Here is a 12418-nt window from a genome sequence, read left to right on the forward strand (position 1 = left end):
ATTGCATGCCTACGGTTGTCTGTATGTATCATGTATCATATGACAGCCCAACTCATTAGTCATTATAAATCTGTTCACAATAATAAAGCAATAAAGCACAAATAAAGCATGATAGATCTAAACATGACTTGTGAATGCTTCTGTTGGTAATAATATAACCCACAAATAAGGGTATGGAAGATCATAAAATGGCTTTAAGGATGCATGTTTTTGTTTACAGCACACCATGTTCATAACTAACCTTGAGAAGTACAAAACAATCTTTTGAAAGCCTTGACATGTACTATAGTTGTAAAGCGGGCTGCATTCTTCACATGATGGCTTCAAAATAATATTTGCTCATTGCAGGGGAAGTGCTTTCATATACAAGAATCTGGCATCAACACAACACCCCCTCATTATAACACAGAAACAAGGAGGGGTAGGTAAGCTTTTAAAAACTTCAGTGTTCTTGTTCTTTGTACAAAATTATGTACTACAGAGGGAACATACAGGCATTGTTCTGTTTTATCAATTGCCACTAATGACACACTTAAGGTGATATAGTGAGGAGAGGGCCTATTCAGCCAATGAATTTGGCATGTAACAAATATAGTCCCTCTTTTAAGGAACATACAATGAAGAGAACACAAGGTGATAACTACAACATGTGTACCTTCAAGTGCACCAGCTAGCCCTAAACATGCTAAAGCCAGTCATACTGTCTCTTTTCAAATCCACTCTCCCATGTAATCCATAGAGAGTTATGTGAATATACAAGCACAGTGACAACCCATGGAGGTTATACACAAGGACCAGCTGTTCATACAGACCACAAGGTCCAAAACCAAAACTTGACTTATTTATTGTACTTATATATTCAATATTTCAAAATATTTTTGCTATTGCCTGTGTTTGTGACATTCAAAGGAATAGATTTATTACCAGTAAAAGGGGATTTGTAATAACCGGCTCCGGGGCAGACCTCAAGTCTGCAGCAGATGTCAGGAAATATTACCAAAATGGAAAAAAAGTTTCCCATCCATGTCATTATTAATTATATTTATAACTAATATTATGACTTTGCAGGGTCTCAAGTATTTCATTAATAACCGGACCCATTTAGGCTTTAATGATAAGTTGTAAATTACAGCATAAAATGTACACAATTTTAACTAAAAAAATAGCTTTTAAAAAATCCCATTGAACAAAATAATTATTTTTTCCAAATTTTCCTGATAAGAGCAATCATCACCATGATCATCATGGGAAAGAGCTAACCTAACTGTCATTTCACAGTACTAAAGACTGTATATCAACTAACATGACATGAATATCTGCATTTCATAATAATGCATTTTGAAAACTCAGAATTTTCAAACATGGCACCATTAGTTACCATAATCACAAGACATGGCTACTGCCAAAATGCATCTTTTTAAATGTCCATGGTTTTTCTCTCTCTCTTTCTCTTCTTCAGTATCACGTATTTACCCAAATTGGGTTTGTCCTTAATCTTGTTCACACTGGTATATGTGCTTCACGTTAAATGGTACTGATGCTCAAAGTGAAACCGATGCATCAAGGAAATGTACAGTTCTCTGCAAATATGTACAGCACTATCCACCATGCCTCCAGCGACATCAAAGAAATGCCTTGACTCAGACCTCCAGTAATATAATTATTGATACAAGAAATCAATCAAGTAACTTTTCATTGGAGTCTGCTTTTGTGTGACAGTCTGGAGATAATTTCAGTGGTTGAAAAAGCAAGGTAATAAATGTAGCCGATTTCTTTCAGAGCAGTTTGAACAATGGAGGTGCAACAAATGTGTCTCTATCTGAATATTGGCATTGGGACCAGAAACAGATGCAAACATGACTCAAATGTGACGACATGTTTTTGCTTCTTAATGACTACTGTCAATAATGAAAACATTTGTTGACATTGATAGAAGATTGGTTGGGTTGGCACGGCTTAGATTGCTCTTTTTACATTGCAAAATTAGACCTATGCCGACCAGTGCAATCTATTTCTGATCTAGAACGTAGACCCTTGCTGACCAGTGCAGTGTATATCTCATCTAGTACAGGCCGAAAAAACCCTGAAGTCAGAGTCCATTCAAGATTACCATTCCATATTTTCTCTGAAAGGTACATGACATATACATCAACTGGTAAATTCTGTCATCGGAGAACAATTGCCACCATATCCACACTTTTGAGGAAACAAATCAACTATTGTCAGAAATTGACACAAGACCTGTAGTCCTCATGGTCCTTGCAAAACTGCCGAATAGTTAAGGTATCATAGTGACTAGTAGTAATTTACCATTTTTAAGAGTTTTGCTCTATGTTATCATTATACGGACTAGTGGACCAATAATCTTAGTTTCTACTGCTGATTGTGGTCTTACATTAGAATTTTCCCGAAAGATTTTGCCAAATCAAAATATGTGTCTGCACCCCTGTACTATAGAAATGGCATTCCAGCTTATTATCACTGACACAACATAATTACTGGAGAAACTGGGACATCTACATATCATAAATACCAATATGCTTGTGATTAATAACATTAATTATTGAAACACACATCCGTGAAAAGAAAGTGAAATTACGCCACTTATACTGCATTGCACCAGACACTGACATAAACATACCTATCAAAGACAGACTTTGCTACCAATTTCTAGAAGGATTAATGCTGTGGTTAATCCAGCTTGCCAGCCTCAGAACAGTGAGGCCTTCAATCAAGAGTGAATTAACTTTAACCAAAGACTGATATACTGCTACCCTCCCCTTACAGTAAGAAAGGGCATTCGATCAAAAAGAAGGCCATTTCCTTGGCTCAAACAACAAAGACAAAATCAGGAATGAAAGGGTCGAGTCCTAAGAGCTAGTCAAAGAAATGCCGACACATGAGGACTCTGAACAGCATGTTTATGCTAGCTCATGGAATGGTTCTGAATAATCAGTCATATTGAATTTTGGGTCGTATTTTGCGAAAGAAAGGTTACTCTGCACAGGAATGATCAACGCGGCAGTGCAAATTGTTCACCCGCAAATATTCTGTTTAGCATTCAGGCAATCATCTTGGAGACTACCAGCCTGATCTGTGATGGTGCAGGGGTTTCTAGTCAATGCAATTCCTCAGTAATATCTTCCATAGCTATTACAAGTAGCTGGACCTCTGAAAGTTAATTATTCAGTTTTATCACTGGCTTCTTAACTTTTAAGTAGAAACTATCAACTCAGATGATCAGTGTCACACAATGGATGATTCAAAACATCCCCCGTCTTGCCAAAGAAACACAAAAGCACCAGTGTAAAGTACCTGCCAGAATGGTGCTATGATAGTGTCTGCAGTTTCCGTTGCTAGCATGGTTAGCAATGATCCGTTTTCCTGTGCAAGATATAATTCAAGGCTGCATCAGCCATTTAAGCTATGCAGCAATGAGGCTCTTCTGGAAAAAACATCTGATGTAGGATAATGGGCTAGCAGGTGTGGAATTGCCATGCCTCATTTGCCAGCTTCCCATTCACTTCACTGCCAGACAAGTCACAGTCACCATACACATTTCCCTACACACATGTCCACCGACTTGTAGTGCTGTAGAGTAGCGCAGGCACTTCATGCCTGGCAGTGCAATACACTAGAAATACACCTTAGTATAGGTTCCCCATCAACCTATGTGATCGGGTGGTCAGGGTTCTTCTCTGATGATGTGGATCGATGATCGCATCAATCACTGATTTGTCTGGTCCAGATTTGATTATTTACATACCACCGTCATCTAGCTAAAATATTGCTGTGTGTGGCATTAAACAACAAAGAAACCCTGGAAAATGAATCAGATATCCTGATTACTTGTATATCCTGCTATCAGAGTTTAGTCATGATGAAATCCATGTGACCACTGCTTGGTCAATGGGACAGAATTATTACTGGTTTACGTTAGCATGGTTAGTATTGAGTCTTGTCAATCTTACTTACATCTGTCGTTTAGGCTAAAATATAATTCTTTGTGATAAGATTGCAAACAATGTTCACAACATCGGAAACTATGACTGGACAACTATAGAGTTTAACCATGTTAACTGTTTATTTGCCTTGGCACAAGAGACCACACAAATGTTTCCACACTAACCTGTGCTAAGGATAATCTAATTTTATGGAAAAACATTTTAGCTAAGGACAAGAACTATCACTTCACTATGATCAGATAACAAGGTTATCAGAAGCGTTAATCTATTTATATACTCAGGGTTTTTAAAAGATAAAATGATCTTTCAAGTTCAGATAATCTAAAACAAGTCCAATTTGAGGTCACAGATCATTGTTCTATACAGAATATTTGGTATATCTTAAACCATAAGAACAGTTTAAACCACTTCTGTCTAAACATTTCTTTATATTTGAAATTTGATCTGTAGAAGACATTTTGTTAAATGTTCTGTGTTTCATAAGATTCTAAATTCAGTTATACTGAGTCTTCTCCATGCCCAAACTAGGATACCAGTACCTGGACAACTCACTATTTAATAAATCAATAACAGAAAGTCAACAGGCTTGATTGATGGATATAGATTTCTGGCCCGCAAGATAAGCTGGAATATAAAGCGCAAATATTGACCAGAAATTGCTTGACGATCTTGTAACCCTCGCAAGGTGTTGCAAGCACATCCTGTACAAAAGAACAAGCATGACAGTGTACACACAACTTGCACAAATGATAACAGAGAATGTTATATCCATAAGACCTCAAACTATTTGCAGATTCCTATATAAACCGACTGACAATGCCTATCTGTAATGAGATGGTTCTGGTCTCATGGCTCTCACAATGTGGGTAATCAATATATGATGAAACAGGTGAACATGATGCTTATTTGTTGGGTCATAAGGGCAATGAATAATATGGTAATAACAGATCAGAACAATAACAAATGGCTCACTTAGCCAAATTTCAAAAACATATGACACTTCTAAGACTGAGAGTCGATAGTTTCACCATGTGCAGAACTTTAACAAAAGAAACTTACTGAGTCATGATTCTTGGCTTCATGGACCTAACAATAACGATTATCCGAAATCATAAATTTCCAAGCACATCTGTCAAACAAACTGATCAATATAGCACTTAGGCTAAGTAAATAATGCACCTAATATCAACAAAGGTGACAATATCACTTTAACAGTAAATCTTCACAGTCAAATTAACACCCCCATGTGCAACATACTGATAGGAGTATCCACATTTAGTAGACAAGCCACAGCTATGAAAAATGTGGCAGAAAGCCACATATAACCTGATCAGAAAAATGTACAGGAGGCAATATATGACATATCACACATTCCATAACTTGATTATACCAAGGCAATGTAATGAAAGATAGCAGATAGGGAGACAGGGAGATCAGAGGCTGCAGTCGGTGCCTGATGGCAGCAACAATGCTGGAGACAATAGGTGTCAACATGTGTTCACTGTGCCATGGCCTATGCTATGTTATCTCACATTTACAGCATCTAGCCACTGAATCAGATATAACAACATGGAAAGCCTATCACAAAACACCCAGTAAGTATTGATTGACTTTCCGACCGAGCAAACAATATTGACAGGTAAAGTCTAACAACATCAGTGCTGTTACAAGCCATTGCTAAACCAACACATTATGCTCGTCTACTCAGTGCATCATCGTATCAAAGAGGAAATACCTCGGAAGAGGTGGATGATTATTTCTAATTAGATAGCCATCGCAGAGCTTTCAACGAAGTTAGAGTTGGACTTACTTTTCCATGCTATTTGAGGTCTTCATTGACTGTAGATAGGAATAACATTAAACAATCATGGAGAAATACTACATATTTGTTATGCCACATGTAGGACTTAGGGGGCATGACAGTACCATTACTATTCTATTTATATGAACATGACAAAGCAAGCCTTCTCAAAGCTTATAAATTGAAAATGCAGATACTTTGACCATTGGTCAGTTCAGAATACCCCATACTTCAAGCTTGTTTAGAGGGTTCAAAATAGGTCTTGTCCAATTCTTTAATGTTTACATGATGTATATGGGTTCAATAGTACTGGAGGAAGTAGGGTAATCATCGGAAAAGGTAGACCAGACAGTCCAGTGGTGGAGACAAGTCCAATCCAAACGCAGTATTTCCAAATAGTTAAACATTAAGTAAGCTTCACTCATATTTGTAATAAAGAAGTTGTTCATCCATACATTTGATCCTTACTTAGTACTCCAACTTCTAAAAGCCTCTTAAAGAAGCTCAGCTTGATGAATCAAACAACTCGTAATTCAGTCTAAAAGGAGGCCTCTATTGCAGAATATTATGTAAAATGTTACATTCAACAATTAAGACGGATCTTGGGTCAATATTGCTCTTCTACAAACAGATTCAACTCCAAAGTGGCCTATTTGGTCACAACAAGCAAATCTTTACTGCATTTCTTCCTAAGAGTATTATCTTTGTATATTCAATTTTAAAGAGATTTACCTGATAATCTGCAGGTTCAACAACCTCAAGATATCAGGCTCCGTACAACATGTTATTCTGGTTGTTATTTAAACATGGAACCTTCAGATTACATGCAACTAATCCCTTAGGTACAATGGACATTGCTTTGATACAAGGTGTATCACTTACCAGTCTTTGGAGACATGACAATTTGATACAATCTCAGCAGATGTCCACTGCCATTAGCAGGGTAATTACATGTATGCTTGTGTATCTTGATCAAAGCCCTTATAGCATTTCAGTCATACTTGTGTTGTATGACAAATTGACAGGTCTCTCCACGAACAGTTAGTTATACCCTGAAATGTTTCACAAAGCCAATAATAACACAACCAATGTTGTTTATTTTACTTAGGGAGATAATGTCTCAAAATAACAGTTAACAGACACGAGAAGCAATTACTGAAAAGGTTACATCATGGGAAGTTGTGATATTGTTTTTCTCAAACAACTTCACTAGGTTAATCATAACACATTTTGTTCCCTATGCAGCCTTCGAAATTCATGCTGGTCCCCAAGCCCGAGGCTACTACACTGTGCTGGGGACAAGTAAAGATCTCATTGACTGGTAGTATCTGAAAGCCGTAAGTCTGAACATTTTGTAATGCTTGAATTTTGCTACAAATTGAAATTGAATAAAGCTGGCAGGAAATGTAAATATAGTAAACATTATTATCTGTTTCAAGCAGGACTACAAACCCAAAAGACCGGTCAACAAGGTCTGGGCAGCATGTGTACTACCTTTGGGAAGGAGAATTCTTGGGTAAAAATGTAATTTGATTTGAACGCAATGCCTTGGACCATCAGTTGCTACTGTGTCTGAGAGCTGCGACTGATACATTCACACACTGCTCCTCTAGGCTTCATTTGTGAAAGTAAACCGGAATAATTTTCACCATTGATCAGCGATTTGAACTGTAATAAATTGATTATGTGTCTCTTCTTGATAAATACCACCACCATCTCATCTGGTTAAGTGCTAAACTTTGTTTTTATCACCCATGGAGGCTATTCATGAAAATATTAACTTTTCCACTCTCCTAAATGAGACAGTAGAATAATGAATAGAAATCGGTGATTAGTTACATACAAAGAGTTAGCCCTTTTAAAATCATATAATACACAAATGGAATGGCTGAATGAACATGTGTTCAAAGGGAACCTACATCATAAATAAATACATTTATCAAAATGGTGAGTGAGGTGTTACCACATTTCAAACTGCTTTGAGGAAGTTTTCTGTCTCATCACCATGTTTGTTGAATTTTAGTAGACAGACATGTCCTAGTTGTTTACAATTCTTTGAACCAATGAGAATTGTGAGAACATATCAAGACTTATCGAGGCGAGTCTGGGACACTCAACACCCAAACAATGGATCCTGTCTGGAAGGGAAACAACTCTGCACAACAAACTTGGTGAGGACGAGGGATGGAGCAGGAAAAGTGAACAAATATGATGCCTGCGTGTGAATGTGACAACAGATCATAATTACCATAGTTTACATTTGAGGGAGGCTCAAGTTTCTCAAACAAGAACCAACCCTCTGGAGAAGCTGATGTGATACATTGATATCTAGACACGAAAGGACTGCTGAGTAGACAATGACTGGTCATATCGCACATGCTGATGAAACCATACAACTTCCCACCTGGAAGTGAAGAATTGTGCACTTCCCGCACACAAATATGACAAAGTGTGATTTCCTGAACCAATTCAAAGTCGCTATGTATTACTCCTTGTCCTGACATTTGTCAATGGTTGTAGAGGACAGATATCAGTCAATGACAACTGAATTAATTCAAACTGGTTCAAACAAAACCTCAAGACCACAGTTCAAAATGAAAAACACATCTCAATGAACACTTATCAGCCTTTATTTGGTAGTGCACATCAAGTTCTAATCTTTAGAGAACATAATAAAAAAACTATCAATAATAAATTCACATTTCCATGTGTACTACTCAAATGAAGTCACAGAACACCTGATTCTTTCAAAATACTAAATAGTTTATCAACCATTCTCATTACCCTGATCACAAGCAAACTCAGCAAGAAACTAGCTGGAGTGTGTGACTCTTATTTACACACAACCATCAAATGGCAAACTAAGAGCAAAGTGTATGACTACGTTAAATTCCCCTTATCTATCAGATAAATAACGCCATCAGTGTTCGGGCACATAAATTCAATAACAGAATTCACAAAAAACTTCATACAACTCTTTTATGTCTTCAAAAACAATAGTGGATAAGCAAATATTCAAAACCATTGTTGCCTGACAATCAAAGCATGGGGACATTAAGTTAGTCAATGGAGAAACAGTATACATGCTCTGAAGAAAGATAAGAAGCTTTTGTAAATACAAGTCATTTACTTACTTATCAAGATAATCACCTCATACCACGTGAATGGCCTGAGTAAAAAATGCCTTGTTTGTGAATAGCCAAATGTTCAGAAATCTGATAAGGATGCCATATTTACAATACTATCAGAACCACAAGAGACTGATTTACCTGATCTTCTCCTGATAGCTGGACAAACATTTCTTTTTAGTTATTTACAATGTATAAATATACTTATGATGGACTGGAAGCTTTACCTTTATTTTCTGACCACAGTGCCCGCCATCAATTTTCAGAACAAAATATTCAGACTCAATCTTTGCAACTTTTGGCTCCTGATATTTAAAACTATTATCAAATGTAAGCCTGCTCCCTAGGTCCCCTCGTCTCCACTCTTGTGGTTTATCTCTGTGAATCGTCAGCTGATAAAGTTCAATAAAGTTATCATCAGTAACTCAAAAGAAAATCACTGGCAGATGGTTCCTTTCATCCAATATGCATATATACATTTTTCTATACAATAACATATATTCCGTAATTACTATTGCATTTGGTGTGAGAAATTTAGCAGTAGTATGTACATCCAAAGCATATGACCTCATGAATACAAAGGTTTGAAAGTCCTTGAAGTATTAACAATCCTCAAACATTGTACCACAAAATAGTCCTAACATTGCCCCTGAGAGAAGATACACCCCACATAATTAATTTACATGACACATGTTTCAACATCAACCCCAGACAATATACAAACGATCTGTAGACATCACTGTGTAAACACCAGTTAATAAATGGCCCTATTGACTCAGTAATTTGTCCTGAGGTGTCATAACGTTACACAATCAGGGGTAATTACAACATTGTTGAATATACATTCTGATAACCATGGCATACAAGTTATACTACTTGTGAACAGACACTTCCGTCTTATCTCAGGTAGTGGTGCAACAAGAATCAATGATATAATGAGAACATATGATAAATGTGTCTGGAACAGCTTTATTAAAAACTTCAGAACAAGCTTGGTTTAAGTATGTTTTGAAAAGTATTTTAGTGCTATCACAGAGGACCTATGCAAGATAAAAACACAACAAAATACTTTCACATTTCAACTAGCACTTTACAATATTGTTGAACAAATTTGATGTTTCAGTATTCTTTACCAATGTAAAGGCATATTTCATTCCTTGGGACTGTTCTACAATGTGTCATATGAAAAACACTGATGGAATATGATCTATGATGTCTTAATTGGAACCAGTTTGATTTACTGTCATTATGTACAAATAATTAAATAAAGGTTAAAAACGATAAAAAAAACTAGGGTATGAAAGTCATCTGTCTGATTATACTTTCAAACTATTTCCTCTGCCCCAACCTGTCCAGCATTTAAAATATCTTGCCACATGGCTCTGCCATTATTCAATCTAGTTAAAAACAGGAAATTCTCTTGGCAACGTTCCGAAGTTCATAATTTGTTCATTATGGGTAAAGTAAATTACGGGGGCACTGCAGTAGTGCTGGCTGTGGTGTGAAACAAACATGTGTACCACACGCTGGCAACCTGCACACCTGGATAGTCTGTTCTACACAAATCATCTTTTAACACACAAAAATAAATAATACACATTCTGAGTCCTGAGTGTCATGCACTCATTGTTTCTACAACAAAGGTCGTGTCGTTTAAACATAAAATTGTCCATCACCTTAACATGTCAATGTGTCAGATAAAGTTGATGTAAAATGTTATACATGTTCTAAGGAAACTATTACTCCTAATCGGCCATGAGGTTACGCCGGTAATTATAAATGTTACTGTTGTAATAATTGAGGGGTCTTTTTTAAAAATATCTACTGTAAACGCTTCTAGAATTAATTAAATCAATAACGAATTACAATGGTATGCCGTAAAATAAATCATTTACCGAAAACTGTGTCCTTAAAATCTCAGTTTATTTACGAGTGAAATTTCGGTCACACCGCACAGCATGACGTCCCGGCAGCTGTCAAAACAAATCCAGCTTACGAAGCGAATTCACGTCCTACTAGAATCTTTTCTACACAATTATGTAGACTTATAGGCAAATATAGACAGGAACAGGTGTGATTTGACCATGTCAGAGTATAGTGGTAACTATTTCCATGAAAGGGGTGCTTAGTCGTCCCTTGTGTCAACAGTGGCCATAGACACTACCAAATACTCAAACACAGGTGCGCTTACAATCCACGAAACACCGAACACACGAATAACGACTAAATAAATGTTAGATGGTGATTTTGACACGTTTCCATTCTGACTAGTAACTTAAATGTGTTTTATGACATGATATGTGGTGTTAGAAATGGGATGGCACAACCAAGATTTGACCTACCTCTTGCTCGTCAGCGCCTTGCCTCGCCTGAGCTAATGATAGGGTTATGAGGGCCAACAGGCCTAGAAATATTAGAGTAGACTTCCCCAACATGACACCGATGTGTTCTGTCGCTCTAGGTATCCGTCAGGTATCACAATATTCGATTAAAAACAAAATAATGTGTCTTAAAACAACACACACAACTTCTCCTTCTCTTCACGTTCTGTTCATGTGTGTACGAGTTTCGCGTAGAGTTTGAGATATCCTTCCGCTAAACAGACCCGTCTCTGACAATGCTTTTCCTTTGTTAAGTAATGACTAATTTTATAGCATATGTCAACTATAGTCGCTAAATGACGTTTATCAGAATTTCCTGAATTTAATGTATGTTTAAAATCAGTAACTCCATGGGTTATATCTCCAGCAAGGGGACTATTTCTTTTGTTTCGTCACTTCCTCCTCTCCGATGGGAAATTTATGTGGGGAATGCCTATAGCGTAGTGATATCTCCTGCGCCAATGAAATGACAGTTCAGTCTGTGCTAAACACGCTGGAGGGTTTTACACATCATTTAATTCAACATGAGCTGTAAAAATGCCCAAATCAATAAACAATTAAGGCAAATTTACGTGGTGTGTTTGTGTGACTATACACACAGAAATGTAATTGTTTATTCATGTATCTTATGACGAATCTGCTAACTAATTGCCTTGGCTAAAGATAAAAGAACACTTTCTTTCCGAATTAAAAGTATTTGGGTCTCTTTTACTTGTAATTTCAAATAAATAATCATTTAGTGTTATCCGTACCGGTATAGGTTGTACTTTATAAGACTAACAAGGGATAAAAACACTACTTTCAAAATGATACTATTCAAGAACTTTATATATACATTTGGCATGTATTAAAGAGGTTGCTATCCATACAAAAGTGTCATCTACAGTGTGTTGTTCTGAAAATTGTATCGATCATATGTGTACTAGAGAGGGCGTCAAACGGGCATTTCGCCTGTTGACCCATTTTGGTTTTCATGCGTGGAATTAAACATATTGTTTAAACTAAACATATATCAAATTACAACATTTCTCCAAGTCTTTTTAAAGACATTTGCGTGACAGGTATACCTTGTTGTGACCTTACACCTCTTGTGTGTTCTTATGCGTCGATTAATGTTTTTGAACCCTTGTGTTGAATTCATAT

The 12418-nt window shown here is 36.7% G+C and overlaps 1 protein-coding gene across 2 annotated transcripts in view; it reads right to left on the reverse strand.

Annotated features, from left to right (window-relative positions):
• LOC139476690 (syndecan-like) overlaps nt 1-11582 on the reverse strand; it is a 70744-nt gene extending 59162 nt beyond the window's left edge. Inside the window, exon 1 of one of the 2 annotated variants that reach the window (XM_071259431.1) lies at nt 11237-11582. In XM_071259431.1, the coding sequence (XP_071115532.1) occupies nt 11237-11329 (93 nt within the window). In that variant the 5' untranslated portion in view covers nt 11330-11582. The remainder of the gene's footprint in view (nt 1-11236) is intronic. The other variant, XM_071259430.1, reaches the window with a different exon arrangement.
• Between the last annotated feature and the right edge of the window lie 836 nt (nt 11583-12418).

This window comes from Haliotis cracherodii, unplaced genomic scaffold, assembly GCF_022045235.1.
Source record: "Haliotis cracherodii isolate W230 unplaced genomic scaffold, xgHalCrac1.p SCAF_1, whole genome shotgun sequence".
Taxonomy (NCBI): domain Eukaryota; kingdom Metazoa; phylum Mollusca; class Gastropoda; order Lepetellida; family Haliotidae; genus Haliotis; species Haliotis cracherodii.